This window comes from Medicago sativa, chromosome 2, assembly GCF_051527215.1.
Source record: "Medicago sativa cultivar Bolivia chromosome 2, Bolivia_mono, whole genome shotgun sequence".
In the NCBI taxonomy this organism is placed as follows: domain Eukaryota; kingdom Viridiplantae; phylum Streptophyta; class Magnoliopsida; order Fabales; family Fabaceae; genus Medicago; species Medicago sativa.
Window position 1 is genome coordinate 21,258,051 of NC_140750.1, and position 16,574 is coordinate 21,274,624.

At 35.5% G+C, this 16,574-nt stretch overlaps 2 protein-coding genes across 2 annotated transcripts; both read right to left on the reverse strand.

Annotated features, from left to right (window-relative positions):
• Positions 1-2,173: 2,173 nt before the first annotated feature.
• On the reverse strand, positions 2,174-7,607 carry LOC146945444 (retinoblastoma-related protein-like). The gene is made up of 10 exons (XM_085743775.1): positions 7,454-7,607; positions 6,630-7,328; positions 6,055-6,231; positions 5,703-5,973; positions 5,472-5,593; positions 5,088-5,264; positions 4,714-4,981; positions 4,491-4,612; positions 2,734-2,910; positions 2,174-2,651 (listed from the first exon to the last, which is right to left on the reverse strand). Exons 2-10 carry the CDS (start codon positions 7,305-7,307, stop codon positions 2,403-2,405), a joined length of 2,241 nt encoding a protein of 746 aa, XP_085599901.1. The 5' UTR covers positions 7,308-7,328; positions 7,454-7,607; the 3' UTR covers positions 2,174-2,402.
• A 2,962-nt stretch (positions 7,608-10,569) lies between these two features.
• Positions 10,570-15,949, reverse strand: LOC146945445 (uveal autoantigen with coiled-coil/ankyrin). Its single transcript, XM_085743776.1, has 7 exons — positions 14,425-15,949; positions 14,289-14,324; positions 14,142-14,195; positions 13,979-14,032; positions 11,125-11,178; positions 10,965-11,036; positions 10,570-10,876 (listed from the first exon to the last, which is right to left on the reverse strand). Exons 1-7 carry the CDS (start codon positions 14,470-14,472, stop codon positions 10,754-10,756), a joined length of 441 nt encoding a protein of 146 aa, XP_085599902.1. The 5' UTR covers positions 14,473-15,949; the 3' UTR covers positions 10,570-10,753.
• Positions 15,950-16,574: the final 625 nt, after the last annotated feature.

Consider the following 16,574-nt stretch of genomic DNA (forward strand, 5'->3'; position numbering starts at 1 on the left):
ATCCAAAGTTGAAGGACATCATCTATATAGGTTGGAAGCGACCTCGAGAAGGTTGGATCAAGCTCAACAGTGATGGTGCTTGCAAGGATATGGGGGTTATTGCTGGATGTGGCAGTCTTTTTCGTGATTCAGACGGTAGATGGATCAAAAGCTACACTAAGAAGATTGGAGCTTGTGATGTCTTACATGATGAGATGTGGGGGATATATTTGGGTTTGGACATGGCTTGGAGGGAACATTACTCTCATCTTACAGTGGAAAGTGATTCAAAGATTTTGATCGACATGATTTCTGATAATTTCAAGTTCAATGGGAATATTCCTGTTTTAGTTCACCGGATCCAAAAGCTGTTGAAGATGAGTTGGAATGTTCAACTCAACCATACTTGGCGTGAAGGAAATAGGAGTGCTGATTGCCTCGCTAATTTAAGCATTTCTACGGATCACTTTAATTTACTAGTGTTGGAGTCTCCTTCTAGTGAGGTCCAAAGAATCCTTTTTGATGATTTGTCCGGGGCTTGCATGCCTAGGAATGTTTGATTGGCTTTTTAGTTATTTTTTTTTTGGGGCTTTGGCCGCTCTTGTCCCAAAAAAAAAAAGAGTTTTACATCAAATTTGCATGAAGTCTAACCAAATTCAAATTTTGTAGATTCAATTTGTTAGTCTAAGACAGCTTTACGATACATTTTACAACATCTTAGAAATATTAAATATGCAACATTTTCTTAATGTTACGGATGATATAAAAAGTGTTGCAAAAATTTAAATCAGTTACAATTTTTGAATGTTACTAATAATACTATAAAATGTACTGAATACTATAAAATGTACTGAAACACTTCAGTAACATAAGCTTTACCTAACATTTGTTCATGTGTTACTAGACCTCAATTATGATTTAGCTAGCTAAGAATGACTTTAAAATGTCATTAGTATTTTCCAAGCAGTACAACAACATAATGATGATCGAACAAATCAATTGAATTCATAGACTAGTAATCAACAATTAAATAACACAATTCATATGTGAGATATCAATCAATTCATGTATGTGCCTGCTATAGACACACACTTTACAATATCATCCTAGGAAAACAACATTGTAAGGTATAAATGTCTAAACTTCAATTAAATACTGAGCACCATTGATTCATTGTGAAGGTTATAATCTGCCGCGCGGCATAATAAGAACCGTCCTATTTCGCATGTCAAATTTTGTGTGTCGACATTTTGTTGCCAAGGAATTAATTCACTTATAATTTGCAGCATTACATAAGCAAACATTTTCTTCAAGTTAAAACCATTCTAAATCATATCGCATTATGTTAAGTGTGGCAATCTTAAATACAAGTTTTTATCAAATATCCAATTATTCAGTAAGTGATAGTTGGCTATATATAGTCTAGACATAAATTATGTATTATTACTGATTGAAATGTTTTGTCCAGATACATGTGTCAACATTTCAATGAAACAATACCATTTTCTTAGTGAACAAGAAAAGCAAAATTAAAGTAGGAAAACAAAAACAAAATCCACAGATAAATTTATAAGAAACTTAAATCATGTAAGTGTCAATGAATTCTACCTATACAAATTCATGGTTCAGAAGTTTTCCCTTGTACTCTTCTACTCTACAAGATGTGCTTGTTTTAACAAATTGGAAACATTGCAATTCATTATTCGCTCAAAGGTATGCAAATGAGATAAAGAAAGGAAAGCAGTTGAAACTATGAAGCGAGAATGAAGGAAACAACCTATGAAGTCTTTTCCCTTCTTTCCCAAATGCATATCGTCATAAATGATAACTATTTTTGATGAACAAAATTCTCTAAATTATCTTTCTGTTTTTTTTAGTAATCTTGCAAAGTCCAAACTAAATCATACATTCTATGTTAGAGAGAAGAAAATTTGGCTGAAATTCTCTCATAAATGACGCGATTCTTTATTATAAAGAGTCGTTTTAATCATTGATCTACCAAAAAAAAGGCTATTTTTAGAATATTCACCACCTCTGGCACATCCTAATCTCATGATTTAAATTTGAGAACTGTCGTGAAATGTGGGCGTTGATCAATACAATCCACCACTGGACATAAAAGATCTACTGCTGGAAGCATATGATCCACAATTGGAGTTATAGGATCATCCATATATGAGATAATGCAAGAAAATTCAGAAACTAACCTTCTTCAATGATCTTTTTTTTTTCTTTCTATTTTTTGTGTTTATACAAAACTTATTTAATAAAAAGAATATTGAATGCTTATATTTCCCTGACTAAATCAAATACTCCCACTATCACTGTTGATAGGAGTTTTGAAATAATTTACAATATTTAAGAAAGCTAATTAATTTAGTTTTCCTTACTAATAGTTAATCAAGTTAATCAAATACTCTCTTTCAGCAACTTTTCACAGCTTCCCCTTCAGCGCCAAGTTCCAAAAGCAGTGGCTCTACAGAGGGAACAAATATATCATTGCAGAATGTAACAATGTCGACATGCTCATGTCCTATTATTTTACCAGATTCTAGGTCCTGGCATGCCAATGACCAATCGACAAATACGCTATCAAAAACACGTGGGTTGCACCGTGGTTGCTTCTTATAGCTGCCTATAATCTCCTTAAAACTCAGACTCGGTTTTGAAATCTGCAAGAAAGAATAGAATGAGAAAAAGGGTATTGAAGCACATTAATTTATACTCCCAAGTTTCTCAATTTAAACAAAAAACCTTTGCGACTGCATAGAAGCAACACACAATGATGTGGTCAATATGACGGTTGAAGAAGAGAGATGTCTGATGATGTAGGATTCTCTGGAACAGACCGTATACATTCTCCCTTATTTCCTGAGATAACCCTAGCATTTCAACCATGCTCTTGATTCTGACTGCACCCAACATAATGATCTAGGAGACACAAGAAATGCAAACAAAATGCAATGCTTAGAATGACTTAGGGAAGCAACAAAATGATCAAAACTTAAAGAAACACATGAACCAGAAAAGCAGCCCCACAAGTATCACAACGAAATAAGTCAAATGGAAGTGATGTAACAATCCAATTCAATTCAATAGGAAACTTAAATTCTTAGTTTTAAAGACAAACAAATTCAATAGTTCCTGAAATCATGTTGAACAGCTTCAAATTCACAGATAGATGTCTTGCCACATTGAACATGATTAGCCTTCGCTAATGTCATCGGCCATCTTAAAGCACTGCATTCAGTCTGTTAACGGGTTCTGTTTAATGGTTTCAAACAACATTACTATATAACTGCACTTTCACGATTTTTCAATCTTGCAGCAAAGCAAAAAGAAACCACTGTTTAGTGGTAAGAAGCAATAAAAACGCAATTCCCCTTAACATAAATGGAAACATTAGTTGACTGTGCTTAGTCCATTGTTTCATATGTGCCTCAGTGGGCTCTGTTATAGGTCTGCTAGTAGGTAATTGTAGCGGTTTGACTAAAGGGAGGGAATCGGTTAGTGAATCAGATTTGGGCTCGAAGAGTTCAGGTTCTCGAACAACTTGAGTGTATCATTTACTCGGTTCAATAGTGAATTCCTTCACTTCTTCTCTAGTACCAGCTAGTTTCTGTCCTATTCCCTTTGGACTCTGCATTCGACCGATTAAAACACGGATAAGACTTTCAAAGCCTTCATTTCTACTGGGTAAAGAAAATGTAGTGGCCCTTGTTGTGGGCTGATGTTCATTAAGTGGGAATAGGGCTTAAATTATCACACAATTCAAATCAAGTTCCCAGAGGAGTTGCAGAATCAGTGCCCAAAAGAAATGTTACAGTTCCAGCCAGCATCATATAACAGTGAGAGATTCTCAAGCAAGAGAAATGGTGGTTACATCAATGACGCGTTGCAGAAATTTCTCGATCAACGAAACAAATAGTTGGTTTGGTTCTCTAAGTCAACAATTTTATTGCAGATACAAATTTGTCTACTAGAAATCAAAAGTTTAAAAATCGTTGCCTCCATTTCAAAATGAGTGTCATTTTAGCAAAAAATAAATAAAAAATTGTTTAAAAATGAAGGTCATTTTCAGCTTCCAATGCAATGTTAACTTCTTTTTTTTTCCAACTGAACCCTCCAATTAATAATCCTATGTACATTACTCCCAGAGCATTTTTTTTACTTTAGCAGAAAACAAACCAATAGTTAAAAAGGATAATTTGGTGAGTAAAATAACAATTTTCATTCTTCTAATCATTGCATTTCTTCATATATGTGTAAAAACCTTCAACAACATTCATTTTGAAACGGAGGGAGTACAAAATTTAAAGTCTTTGTACAAAATTGAAAACATTGACCTTGTAAATGTCAACATTTGACATAAACTTATCTATAACTGCACGAGTCACAGCGTCATGTGCTTCTTTTCCCAAGAAAATGCCAGTTGAATGTTTTGACCAACAAGAAATAGAATATGGGAAAAATATAAAAGTCCATGGAAAGCCATACTTGAAACTTAGTACCTCAGATGATCCTATTGGAGAGACACATGCATAGTGTGCGGCAGACTTTTCTTCCACAGACATAACAGGAAGGCTTGGGAAAGTTAATATTTCAGGAGGCTCAGGACATTGAGCTAGATGGCCTGTAAATGGAGCATACAAGTCAATGGATTGCAGGACTTGCATAGCAATGGAAGTCAGGAAAACAATTGAAAGTAACTTAGCTAGGCAGATAAACAAGTACCATCGGCTTTGTTAATGAATTCAGCTATTTTGTAACTCCTCGCAGGTGTCACAACAGTGTAATGTTCCGACAGCAGCGGCTTTACATAGGGAAAGAATATATCATTGTAATATTTTACAATGTTAGTGATATGTGCCAGTCCCTTTGTTTTCCCATATGACGGGTCTAGGCATGCCAATGGCCAATCAGCAAATTCACTATGAAAAACTGGTGGTGTGTACTGTGGTTGCAGTCTATAGCTGGCTATAATCCCTGGAAAAGTTAGGTCCTGCAAAAAAAAAATGAGAAAACAGCAATGGAATCACATTACACTCTCAGATTACTAAAACTTAAAGAGAAACAACTCTCAGATTTACAAGAACTTAAACAGAAACCTTTGCAACTGCACGGAAGCAACACAAAATGATTTGGTCAATATGAAAATCGGAGAAGATATGGGGTCGTAGAGTTAGGATTCCCTGGAAGAGATGGTATACATTCTCTCCTGTCTGCTGAGATAGTTGTAGCTTTTCAACCATGCCATTTATTCTGACTGCTCCTAACATAATGATCTAGGAAACACCGGAAGTGCAACAAAAAAAAAATGTAATGCTCAAAATGACTTAGTGAAGCAACAAAATAATTAAATTTAAAAATATGGACCGTGTAAATATTACTGCGCAAGAAAGCCAAACACGGTAACAAAAAAAAAAGCCAAACATGAAACATAGTAGGAAAAGAGAAATAGTCAAAAGAAAGCCAGACATGAAACTTAGTACCTCAGATGATGAAAATGGAGAGACGCGTAAGTTTTTTGTGGGGTATCGTTTTTCCCAATGCATAACAGGAAATCTTGGGAAAGGTACTATTTTTGGAGACACAAGACATTGAGCTAGATGGCCTGTGAATAGAAAATCACACAAGTCAAAGGGTTGCAGAACTGGCATAGCAATGGAAGTCGGGCAAACAATTGAAAGCAAACTTAGCCAGGCAAACAAAGAGGTAAGTACCATCCTTTGAATCAACAACTTCAGCTAATTGATCACTTTTCACAGTTTCTTCATCAGTGATAAGTTCCATCACCAGTGGCCATACAGATGGAGCGAATATGTCATTGTAAAATGTAATAATTCCAACACGCTTCTGTGGCTTATCATCATTATGGCCCGCGCCCGCCAATGGGCAATCAACAAATACACTGCGAAAAACGGGTGACCTGCACTCTGGTTGCTGTTTGTAGCTGTGTACAATCTCCCAGAAACTCAGGTTCAGTTTTGAAAACTGCAAATAAAAAAGAATAGAATGAGAAAATGGTAAATGAAGCACAATGCACTCTCATGTTTTCAAAGTTAAAAGAGAAACCTGCGCGACTACATAGAAGCAACACAACATGATTTGGTCAATATGACGATTGAAGAAGAGGTGTGTCCGCTGGTTTAGGATTCGCTGAAAAAGACTGTATACGTCCTCCCTTGTCCTTTGGGATAATTGTAGCCTTTCAGCCATGCCGCGTATTCTGACCGCTCCCAACATACTGATCTGAGAAACACAAGAAGTGCAAACAATATGGAATGCTTAAAGTGACTTAGGGAAGCAGCAAAAGAACGAAATCAAAAAGAAACAGGCGAACCAAAAAAAATGTCCCATAAGTTTCAGAAGGAAACAAGCAAAATGGAAGTGATATAAGAATCCAATTTGAAAGGAAACTTGAATTCTTAACATAAAATCCAAACACATCCAATAGTTGTTGAACATGATTAAGATGGAGCTTCAGACTAACAGATTGATGTCTTGCCACAATAAAAAAAAGGATGTAAATGGAATTTGGAGAGTAAATATCAGTTATGAAAAGAAGTATTATCAACAGCTATTTCATTCATATACAGCTTGCAATTCCTGTTCTACAAGGGGGTTGGTATAACAAACAGTATTATTACCTCACGGAAAAATAGGTCAATCATAGTTTCTGCTGCCTCCAGGTCGAGAATAGTTTCATTGAATGATGGCATTGGTTGAGCAAACAGTCCAAGACGGTTGATTTCCTCTGAAAGGGACGGTCTAGCAAGTGACAAAGAGTTATACAATGAGGAACCCTTTTTCCATGCCATGCTCTCCAAAAGTTGTTCTTTGAATGAATTGAGAAGTCGACTAAAGTATCCTGGGAAAGAGTCTTCATGTGTAATGAAACTTGTGGTGATGGTATGACTAAGATCAAAAGCTGTAATTCCAGAGCTCTCCAATACATCATCAGCAGGGAACATCTTTGTCACAGTGCTGCTGGTGCGAGTTATTTGGAGTACTTGATCGGCAGCAGCACATGCAAGCAAACATCTATGGAAGATATCAGAAGTTAGTATTTCATGTAGTGTTTCGGGCTCCTTCTTCTTGGCTCGGCACACACGTTCCAATACTGTATAGTATAAAGTAAGTGTATCAAATCTTCGGATCTTTCTATTCGGCCAATTATCAGGAAATATAGTCTGCACTATATTATGTGCTCTGGAACTCAAAACATCTGTAACATCCTCGCCCCATGATGTGTATGATTTCAAGAAGTAATCTACATTTCGTTGTGAAGTTGGGATTTCCCACATCAATGTCTTACCAGGTGCCATTAAAAATCAATCAAATTCCCACTGCGGAAGGAGCAAATAATAACAATAACTTAGGTATATGTATTATCTCACACATAGCACATTCACATCGATCGTACAACATATATAATTTTACAATAACCCTAATTTTACACAGATGAACGTACCTTGCAGTAAGAACCCTAATTAACGCCAATAGGAACCAGAATTCGCTGCAAAATCCACAAAACCCTAGCGCGGTTGATTGTGAGATTTTAGAGAAGAGAGCGCGCGCGAGAGAGATATCAATTTTTTATGTTTCAAACATAATAGTAGAAAAGTTTATTATATTTGTAGGTTTTTTTTTTTTTGACAAAATATTTGTAGGCTTATAATCTTGGCTTAATTGCATTTTTTTTCCCCTATCTTTTGCTAATTGTGCGATTTTGCACCCCCTCTTTTTTTGAGCGATATTGCACCCCATCTTTTTGCCCCCCTTTCTGGTTAGATGGACCTTCTTATGTTTAATTAGCAAAAGATAGAGGAAAAAGTGTCATTAAGCCTATAATCTTTTAATTTATTCCTAATATTAAATTAAATATGAATTTTATAAAAAAAAATTCTTCTATTATCTAAATATTAAACTTAATGATTACCACAAATACAATCTTACATTTTTTACATTTTTGGTTCAACCGCCACCTATTTTTCTCCTAAAAAACAAACTAAAACAACTCACTCAAGTAAAATACACTAACTTAATCTTTTTTTTTAAATAATAAACTAACTTAATCTTAATACCAAACAAACTAAATTTTCCTATAATCTCTCTAATCATGAAATTCAATGACAAATAAAAATATAATTTTGTCATATCCTAATTATTTGACTTCTCATCTAAGCATATTTTAACCATTTTATGTCTTTTGTAACAAATGATCATATATCGAAGAGAGAGAAAAAAAAACTATTAAAATATTGAGATGATTTTGTGACAATTTTTTTATAAGGTTGTATCTAAACAAACTAAATATGTTCTCTAATTATGAAAGTTAATAACTAAAATACTCTCGACGGCAGTTAACTACCGTTCGCTCCTAAATTGAATGTTAAGGAACGAATGAAAGTTAACTGTAATTGAGGGTATTGAAGGTCATTTTAGTTGTGAGAGAGCAATTTTTTAATTGGGAAGTGCAATCTTCATTACTTTAAAGGGGGACCCAATTTTTTAAGCAACACACACTTTTCAACACACTCCCTTTGATTGGTTACAATTTACATGGGACCCACCAAATTTATATGGGACCCACGTGATTTGGTAAGACCCAAGTGAATTTTAACCAATCAAATAGAGTGTCTTGAAAAGTGTGTGTTAAAATGTGTGTTGTTAGCATTCTTCTTTGTTTTATATTGGATAATCAAAGGTGTTCATTGCGGTGATTGGACCGTCCGTAAACACGGAAGCAGGTCCATGTGCCATCAACTCCCTGCAACAAAATAGCAGCAAGCAAAACGACCCTTTCGATCCCCACCGTCCAAGCCAACATTGAGAATGGCGAACCTATACAGGCGTATGGATCGTCTGCCAACACAGAGGCGATCCAAGATCCTTCAACTCCCGGCAAAACAACAGCAAGCTATAATCGCCTTTTCGAGCCAAACCATCATAAAATTGTCCGAGTTCAATCGCAAAGGATTGAGACAGATTCAAAATCATTTCCCAATTACGATTATTCATGCATGATGTATGCTACCCCGTAAACTTTGTAACTTGCAGAACTCAACATATCTGAAATGGAATCAGGAAACAAAGGCGAGATGAGCACAAAATCAAACGGATCCAACTACAACATAGACTTGCAGCGGCAGCAAGGTTCAATCAAAACCAAGCCACCACCGTGTGATGAAACCAGCGGCACCCACACAATCAGCAGACATAAATCCACGACCAAAACGAACGCCAACACCACGCATCTGAAAAGAAACAGGGACGCCAGCCGGAGATCTAGAAGGGATGGCACCGTGTACAGACTCGACTGAAACAATCCAGAAGGGCGGAAACAAAACCAGAAACCCCTAAGCTGGAACATCTGTTTTTGCGGTGGTGCGGGTGGCTAATAATCCAAACTTATTGGTTTTAGTTTTGTTATGAAAAAAAAAACTATTTGTTTATGATCAAAGTTTTTTTTTACAATGCTCATAAATTATTATAATCAATTTTTGAATTTTTTTTTAATGATAAATGTTAGCATGTTAATTATTATGTTAGTATTTTTTTTTCCCTTTTCAAGATTCAAACCCTAAATTTTAACTCCTTAACTCTTTTAATCCCTTGGCTCAATCAAGTGAGCAATTCATTCCCCTTTAATTATTTTTTTGGGTTAATATATGTTTACCCCCTTTAATATTAGCGATTTTCGGTTTACCCCCTTGTAAAAAAAATTGTTTAGATTCCAACCCTGTAATTTGAAGATTTTTTGATTTTGGACCTTCATCTCATGGCATCAAATAACAAAGTTTAAGGTTCTTTCGCCCCCTGTAATTTGAGAAAATTTCGGTCTACCCCCTGCCATATCATCGATATTTAAGGTTATCCCTTTCCATATCATTGATTTTGTACAGTCAAAATTCATGAAGGTCCAAAACCAAAAATCTTCAAATTACAAGGTTGGAATCTAAACAAATTTTTTTTACAGGAGGGTAAAGGAGGGTAAACATATATCAACCCTTATTTTTTTAAGTAGCTTTTCACCATAACCCAATATTATAATTGTTTTAACCATAACCCAATAATATATTTGTTTTAAAAAAACTTCAAATCCACAAATTCACGTCCCTTAAAACATCTTCATAAAATAATATAACAAATGGGCAAAGCACTGTTGAACTTGTCCTAGGATAACCGACTTTGTTTTTGTTCTAGCAAAAACTTACTCAAACTCAAACCATGAAGCATGGGTGAGCTCATGTGCAAAACCTCGCATAACCATACAGAAGGTAGAAAAAAAACGTGCTGAACTTCACCAACACTCCATGATCATTCATAAGCAAAGACATACTATACAGAGTAAAAAACCTTGGAAGTAGAAAGCCTAACTACAAGGTACAAAGGGTTGTCGTAAGACGTAGAGAAAAACATGTAATATTGGGAAGGAAAAAAAACACTAGGTAACTTAAGATTAAGACATTTCCAATGCTTTATCAGCTGAACTTCACTAGGAACTCGGCCACTAACAATAACTTCTGGTTGATCAAATAAATCCATATAAAAGCAAGCAAGCAACAAATTGTAGAAGAAAGTATATTGAACACAAAGGGTAACAGGAAAGTTTTATCATTGATCTACTTGAGTCATGTATTGTACTCAACAGTACTAATCAAACAGAACATAAAATTACATATGCCTACTAATACAAACACACATGAAGTCCTTCAGTTTTTCTTAGGGTATACATTGCTAGAAGCAAATACCCTAAATAAAAGGCTACTTAATTTTCAGCTGATTTGGCATTCTCCTCCTTTGGTAATACTGGCAGCTCTTCCTTGACAATTTCTTCGTTCTTAGTTTCTTGTGACTGAGCTTGCTTTGCATCTGCTGAGACATCCTCAAGCTGCAATACATTTTGATGTCAGTGCACTAACTAAATTAAGTATTCGAAGAAAGTGATTTTCAAAAGTAACCTAATTTTCGATACTTACCCTAATGTTTCTTAAGCTAGCATTAACATCCTCTTGTTGCTGCTGAAGAGTGGTCCTCAGATCTTGAAATTCCTAATTTCGTTTTCAAAAACAAATCGCACACATGAATTTTAATTGAAAGAGAGCACTTGAGAAAAATAATAATTAAAAAGACACTCACTGCTCTAAGTTGCTCTACTTCGACATTAAGTGTTTGCTTAAGGTCTGACAGCTCCTGCAAGAACAGAATCAAACACATCAATAGTTGCAAAACTACAAATTTATCACTGGCATAAACATAACACCAACAACAACCAAGTCTTATCCCACTAAGTAGGATCAGCTTCCTGGAACAAATGACACCATAATGTTCTATCATGTCTATAACCAACTCATTAACCACTAGATCTTTCTTAATAGTTTCTCATATAACATATCAATGGCATAGACATAAAATAAAGATAAAGGTAAAGTATTTGTAAAAAAAAATATAAAGCTAAAGTAACATTAGTACCAGTTGTAAAAGAAGAGTTCAGCTACAATAATAACCAAAAAACAAACAAGACGCAAGAAGAGGATCAAATCATTATTAATCCTTATGAGCTATGACTATGACTATTGAGCACATTATGAATGATATGAACCCTATCAAAACCAAGCAGGAAAAAAGTAATAGAAGCCATGGACCATGGATAAATCTTTTATTAACAAAGGTAATCAATGCAAACATATGACACGTGTCTGTGCATAATAAAGATATTTCTACAGGTTTCCTTTTAGCTGTTTAACTCTGTTAAAAGTTGAAAATGGGTTTCTTTCCAACTAGCTATACTTAATTAAGGGTTGAAAATACTTTGGGTCCGTAATCAGTATACAGTTAACTCAAGAAAAGGTTTTCAATTTAATTCTTGTGTATATTTCAGTTTTCAATGGCAACCCCAACATGTATGATCAACATAACACCATAAAATTGCCATTGAGTTACTATGAAATACAAGGACCAAACTGAAAATGGTTGTCATGTTTAGGGGGACAAAATTAAATAAATATTTATAATCCCTATGTACGAGACTGTTTTACAACTCCGTCCCTACATTTCACTCTGCTAAAACTCAAACAAATAGTGTGACAAGGGATGGATTGAAAAGCAATTGTACATATAATATAAAGAAGGCACAATTGGAAGAACTCATTTGAACTAATGACATAAGCGCTTACAAGTGTTTGAAAGAACTTAAAGAAGTAACTTATAACATGTCCATAAGGTGTTTTCGGCTTATTTTTATAAGCTCCTTAGGATAGCTTTTATCGAAACAATTTATTCAAGTTTATGTGAAGTTTACCCCAGTGCCCTCTTTGATTGTAAAAACAATTTATACATAAATGTTTAATGAATATGTGTTTAATCAAACTGTTTAACCAAATGCATCCTTGAAAGAAAAAAACTTCACGTTAGAGACCAAATAACAAATGTAAAAATTTATGTATAGGGAATAACAATATATCCCATACCTTGAAGAACCTTTATAGCAAATGTGAGCAACAACAAACTAAAGAGGGACAATATAGTGTAAATATAACTATAATTTTCCTTGGTTCTAGAATCCAGACAACCAAAAAGAGATTTCCAGAAGACTAGCAAAGAACACGCCTTGTATGAATATATCCTAAATCTGTATTTTGTACTAATATAAAATTGAATTGGATGGGATAAGCTACCCTATCAGGCCATGAAATTTTGGCTACAAGCATTTTCGTGTATTTGTTATCCAACTTGTAGATTTGAGCTAAGGTTGAGTATGACAAGCCAAACGCCATTCTTACTTGGTTCTCATCAAGCAAACTACTACATCATCACTTTGGATTTCAGTTAAGGAAAGCAATTGTTGACTAAGCATCCGCCCAATTCTAGGAGCCATTAACATTTCTTAAAAAGAATTTATTCAACACACTTGATTTTATCCTTCCTGTTTGCAAAAACTGTCATATTCAAGAGATCTCTGCAGTTTAATCAAATGCAGTCTGATTCAATGTGAATTATCCTTCCTGTTTGCAAAAACTGTCATATTCAAGAGATCTCTGCAGTTTAATCAAATGCAGTCTGATTCAATATGATAATAACAACAATGACGTTGAAGGCGTTCATAATACAGCCTAGAAACTTTCCCTTCTGATACAATGATTTGGCATAAGAAATACCTCATGGAGTTGATTCTCCAAGCAAAAAAGCATAGAAGATGTGATGTGGATAAGTAAATGAACCAAATTGTACAACTTGAGATGCCAACTCCCAAGTCAGCATAGCGTTACAGATGGACAAATACAAAAAGCAGAGCCAGCATAAATAAGTAAATGCATGTGACACATCACTCTCCTAATATTTGGTCATAAAATAAGAACATTGATCATACAAAGTGGCTGTTTGATTTGGCAGTGGGAGAAGGAAACTCGCATCCCAATTATCATTTGCCGTGATTTTAACAAAGCTCCAAATAGTAACTGTTGGTCAGACGTGTGGTGAAGCCGTATTCCAGCGCAGCCGCAGAAACAAACACGGTATAATATCAGTTTGTACTCTGTATATCATAGGCTATGTTATGTGCACCCTAAGACTTTGTTTGAGAGGGCGTCTGATAATCTCTCCTCCACTTGGGAGTTATTATTAAAAAAGAGAGAAAAGGTTTAGGGATTTATTAAAAACCTACAAAGCCCTTCATTGTTGTTTCATAGGGTAAACAAATATGGTATGTTTCGATTGATGGTATAAGGTGGAATGAAGCGGAATGAAATGTAATAAGATAACATCCATTCTCAAACATACCCTAAATTTCCGAGACTAGAGGGGTTTTCTCTCCCCTTTCCCCAAATGCATTCCCCTCCACCTTCCTAACTCAAATGCAACTAAAAGAAGTGTTGAATCATAACATTTCATCTTTAGTGATAGGAAGCATAATCATAATCATAATCTTGCTGTTGACACAAAACAGAAGCAAAATCAAGTATTGAGCAGATTGTGATTAATAAGAGTGACTTACATCGCGATAAACCTTGACTTGTGTATCCAACTTTGACCTCCAACCTTGCAAATCCTAGTAATCATTAACAGATCCAAAAACAAAACAAAACAAAAATTCAGCTAAGAATGGAAACAGAAACACACCCATGAACTAATTAATGAATCACATGAAAAGGTGTTACCTGTTTCAAACTTTGAATTCTACCAAGAAGCTCGGACCTTGATTCATTAAGTTCCTGAGATAACAAAAATAAACATGATGTTGGAAGTTCATTCCATAATGTTTTTGTGATTAATTAATTAATTAATAATAAAATGAGGTATAATACCGCAATTTTTGAGGAAATTGGAGTAATATTCTCCTTCTGAAATGGAAAAAAAGAAGGTAAGCGGTGATTATTAATACTGAAAATGAAAAACAATAGAATAAAATGGGAAAGAAAAGCATAAAAGAAGAGGACTCACAGTGGATGAGAGAGGGAGAGAAGGAGCTGTGGAATCAGGTGAAGACATTGGGGATCTGATCCTAGGGTTCGAGAATTAGGGTTTGGTAGCACAGAGTTGATGTTGATAAGTATTGTTGCCTTGTTGGTCGGTGATGGATGAAATGACCAATGGAAGAGGAAAACACCAACCAACGTTAAAATAAACAGAAACACGCGAAAGAGACAAGATAAGAGCTTAAATTTGAAAAATCGCGATAACGATACATACGATTCATTAGGCGGGATATCTACTTTCTCTCCTCCTACCCACTAAGGGCTTATTTGGCAAAGGGAAAAAAAAAAAAAAAACTAATTTATAGCTTATAAGTTTGCATGACTAAAAATATTATGTTTCCTAAGCTTCATTTTACTACGAGCTTTATTTTTACAGAAACAAATTTAACTCATTTCATCAATATTAACAGTCTCAATACATGACATATGATTATGAACATGGAGACTATCATAAGATAATGACGCCCTTGCTAGCAGATGGGCAACACTATTTGTTTGTCCCATAATAAAACTTATCTTAAAGTTTTGGTGGATTCTAAGTTTGCAGATATCAAGAATAGCGCCAAACATGGAGTTGGTGTTGAGTCCCCTAGTTATGCCGTTAACCACTTGCTTGCAATCAAGTTCGATAGACACCTTAGATAGATCCATACTTCCAAGCCATTTTATCGCCTCTTTTAGTCCCCTAGTCTCTGCTTCGTGTGGTTGTGGTACTCCTAAGAACCAAGCCGTTTTTGCCTTTATGAACTCGCAGAGCCTTCCTCTCATACTCATACTCATTCTTATTCAATAACAGACATGTTCCTTGAAGATTGCTGCATCGATATTGCACTTGACCTCTCCCGCATTGGGCTTGCTCCACCGGACATGGTTATGGATTGTTGCCCGTTGGAGTTGCTCGCTCCTGCTTCCCTGCGGGTTGCGTGTTCATGGACTTGTTGCCATTCCAACAAAGTTTCGCGCGCCATACGCACAGACATGCGAGGATTCGTATCTATGTCACTCAAAAGCTTCTCATTTCTTCTCTTCCATATGCACCACAAAGTCATTACAAACATTAAAACTTGTTGGTGAGGTAGCTATTCGAGTAGTTGAAAGAAGAGAGATACATAACCATCCGCTGCTTCTAGATTCTCTTTGATGACATGCCACAACCCCGCCGCTTCCCATACTGCTTCTAATTTCTCGCACCCTAAGAAAACATGCCAATCATTTTCATACAACCTGTCACACATCACACAATGATCACTACACTTAACGCCACGTGTTTGGAGGCGATATCTAGTTGGTACGCAACCACGCGCCACCCTCTATAGAAAAACCTTCACTTTTAGAGGTACTTTGAGATGTCATAGTTTTGTCCAGTTACCCTCCACATGTAAGTCTGTGTTATCAACTAAATTTTCCATGATGTATATATATGCAGAGATAACACTATATTCACCATGGGGTGTAAAAATTCATATTTGTTTGTCCTCCACCTCATCGATGATAGGCATGGCAACAATAGTTTGTGCATCTCTTGCATTAAATAGCCCATTAATGGTGTTTGTCCGCCACACATGTTTATTATGGTCAATCAAATCACTCACAACCAATTCCTCTGATCCTATAGCTATCGAGCTTATTACAAAACCCCTACCTTCATCTCGCATCCATGGATCATACCATACCTTAACTTTTGAATCATTCCCCACCCGCCATTTGAGACCTCCTCTGACCACTACTTGTGAAGCATGGATACTACGCCAAACAAAACTCGGGTTGTAACCCAGCCTTGCATTAACAAAACTCCCCTTTGGAAAATATCTAGCTTTGAAGACTCGTGCTACTATAGTATCTTGGTTGGTTTCTAGCCTCCAACCTTGCTTTCCTAACGTAGCCAAATTAAATCCATACAGATGTCGAAAACCCATGCCACCGTGTTCCTTTCTCATGGCAAACTTGTAACATCCAAAAATTTTAAGATTTATATTCAAATTTGTTTTAAAATAAATAAATAATAGAATAATAATAATAGAAGAATTAAAAGTAAAAAGGGGGGTGGAGTTAGTAATTTTTGTTGTTATGAAGAAAAAAAAAGAGAAAGTGTTGTCTTTCTCCCCACGTTATTTT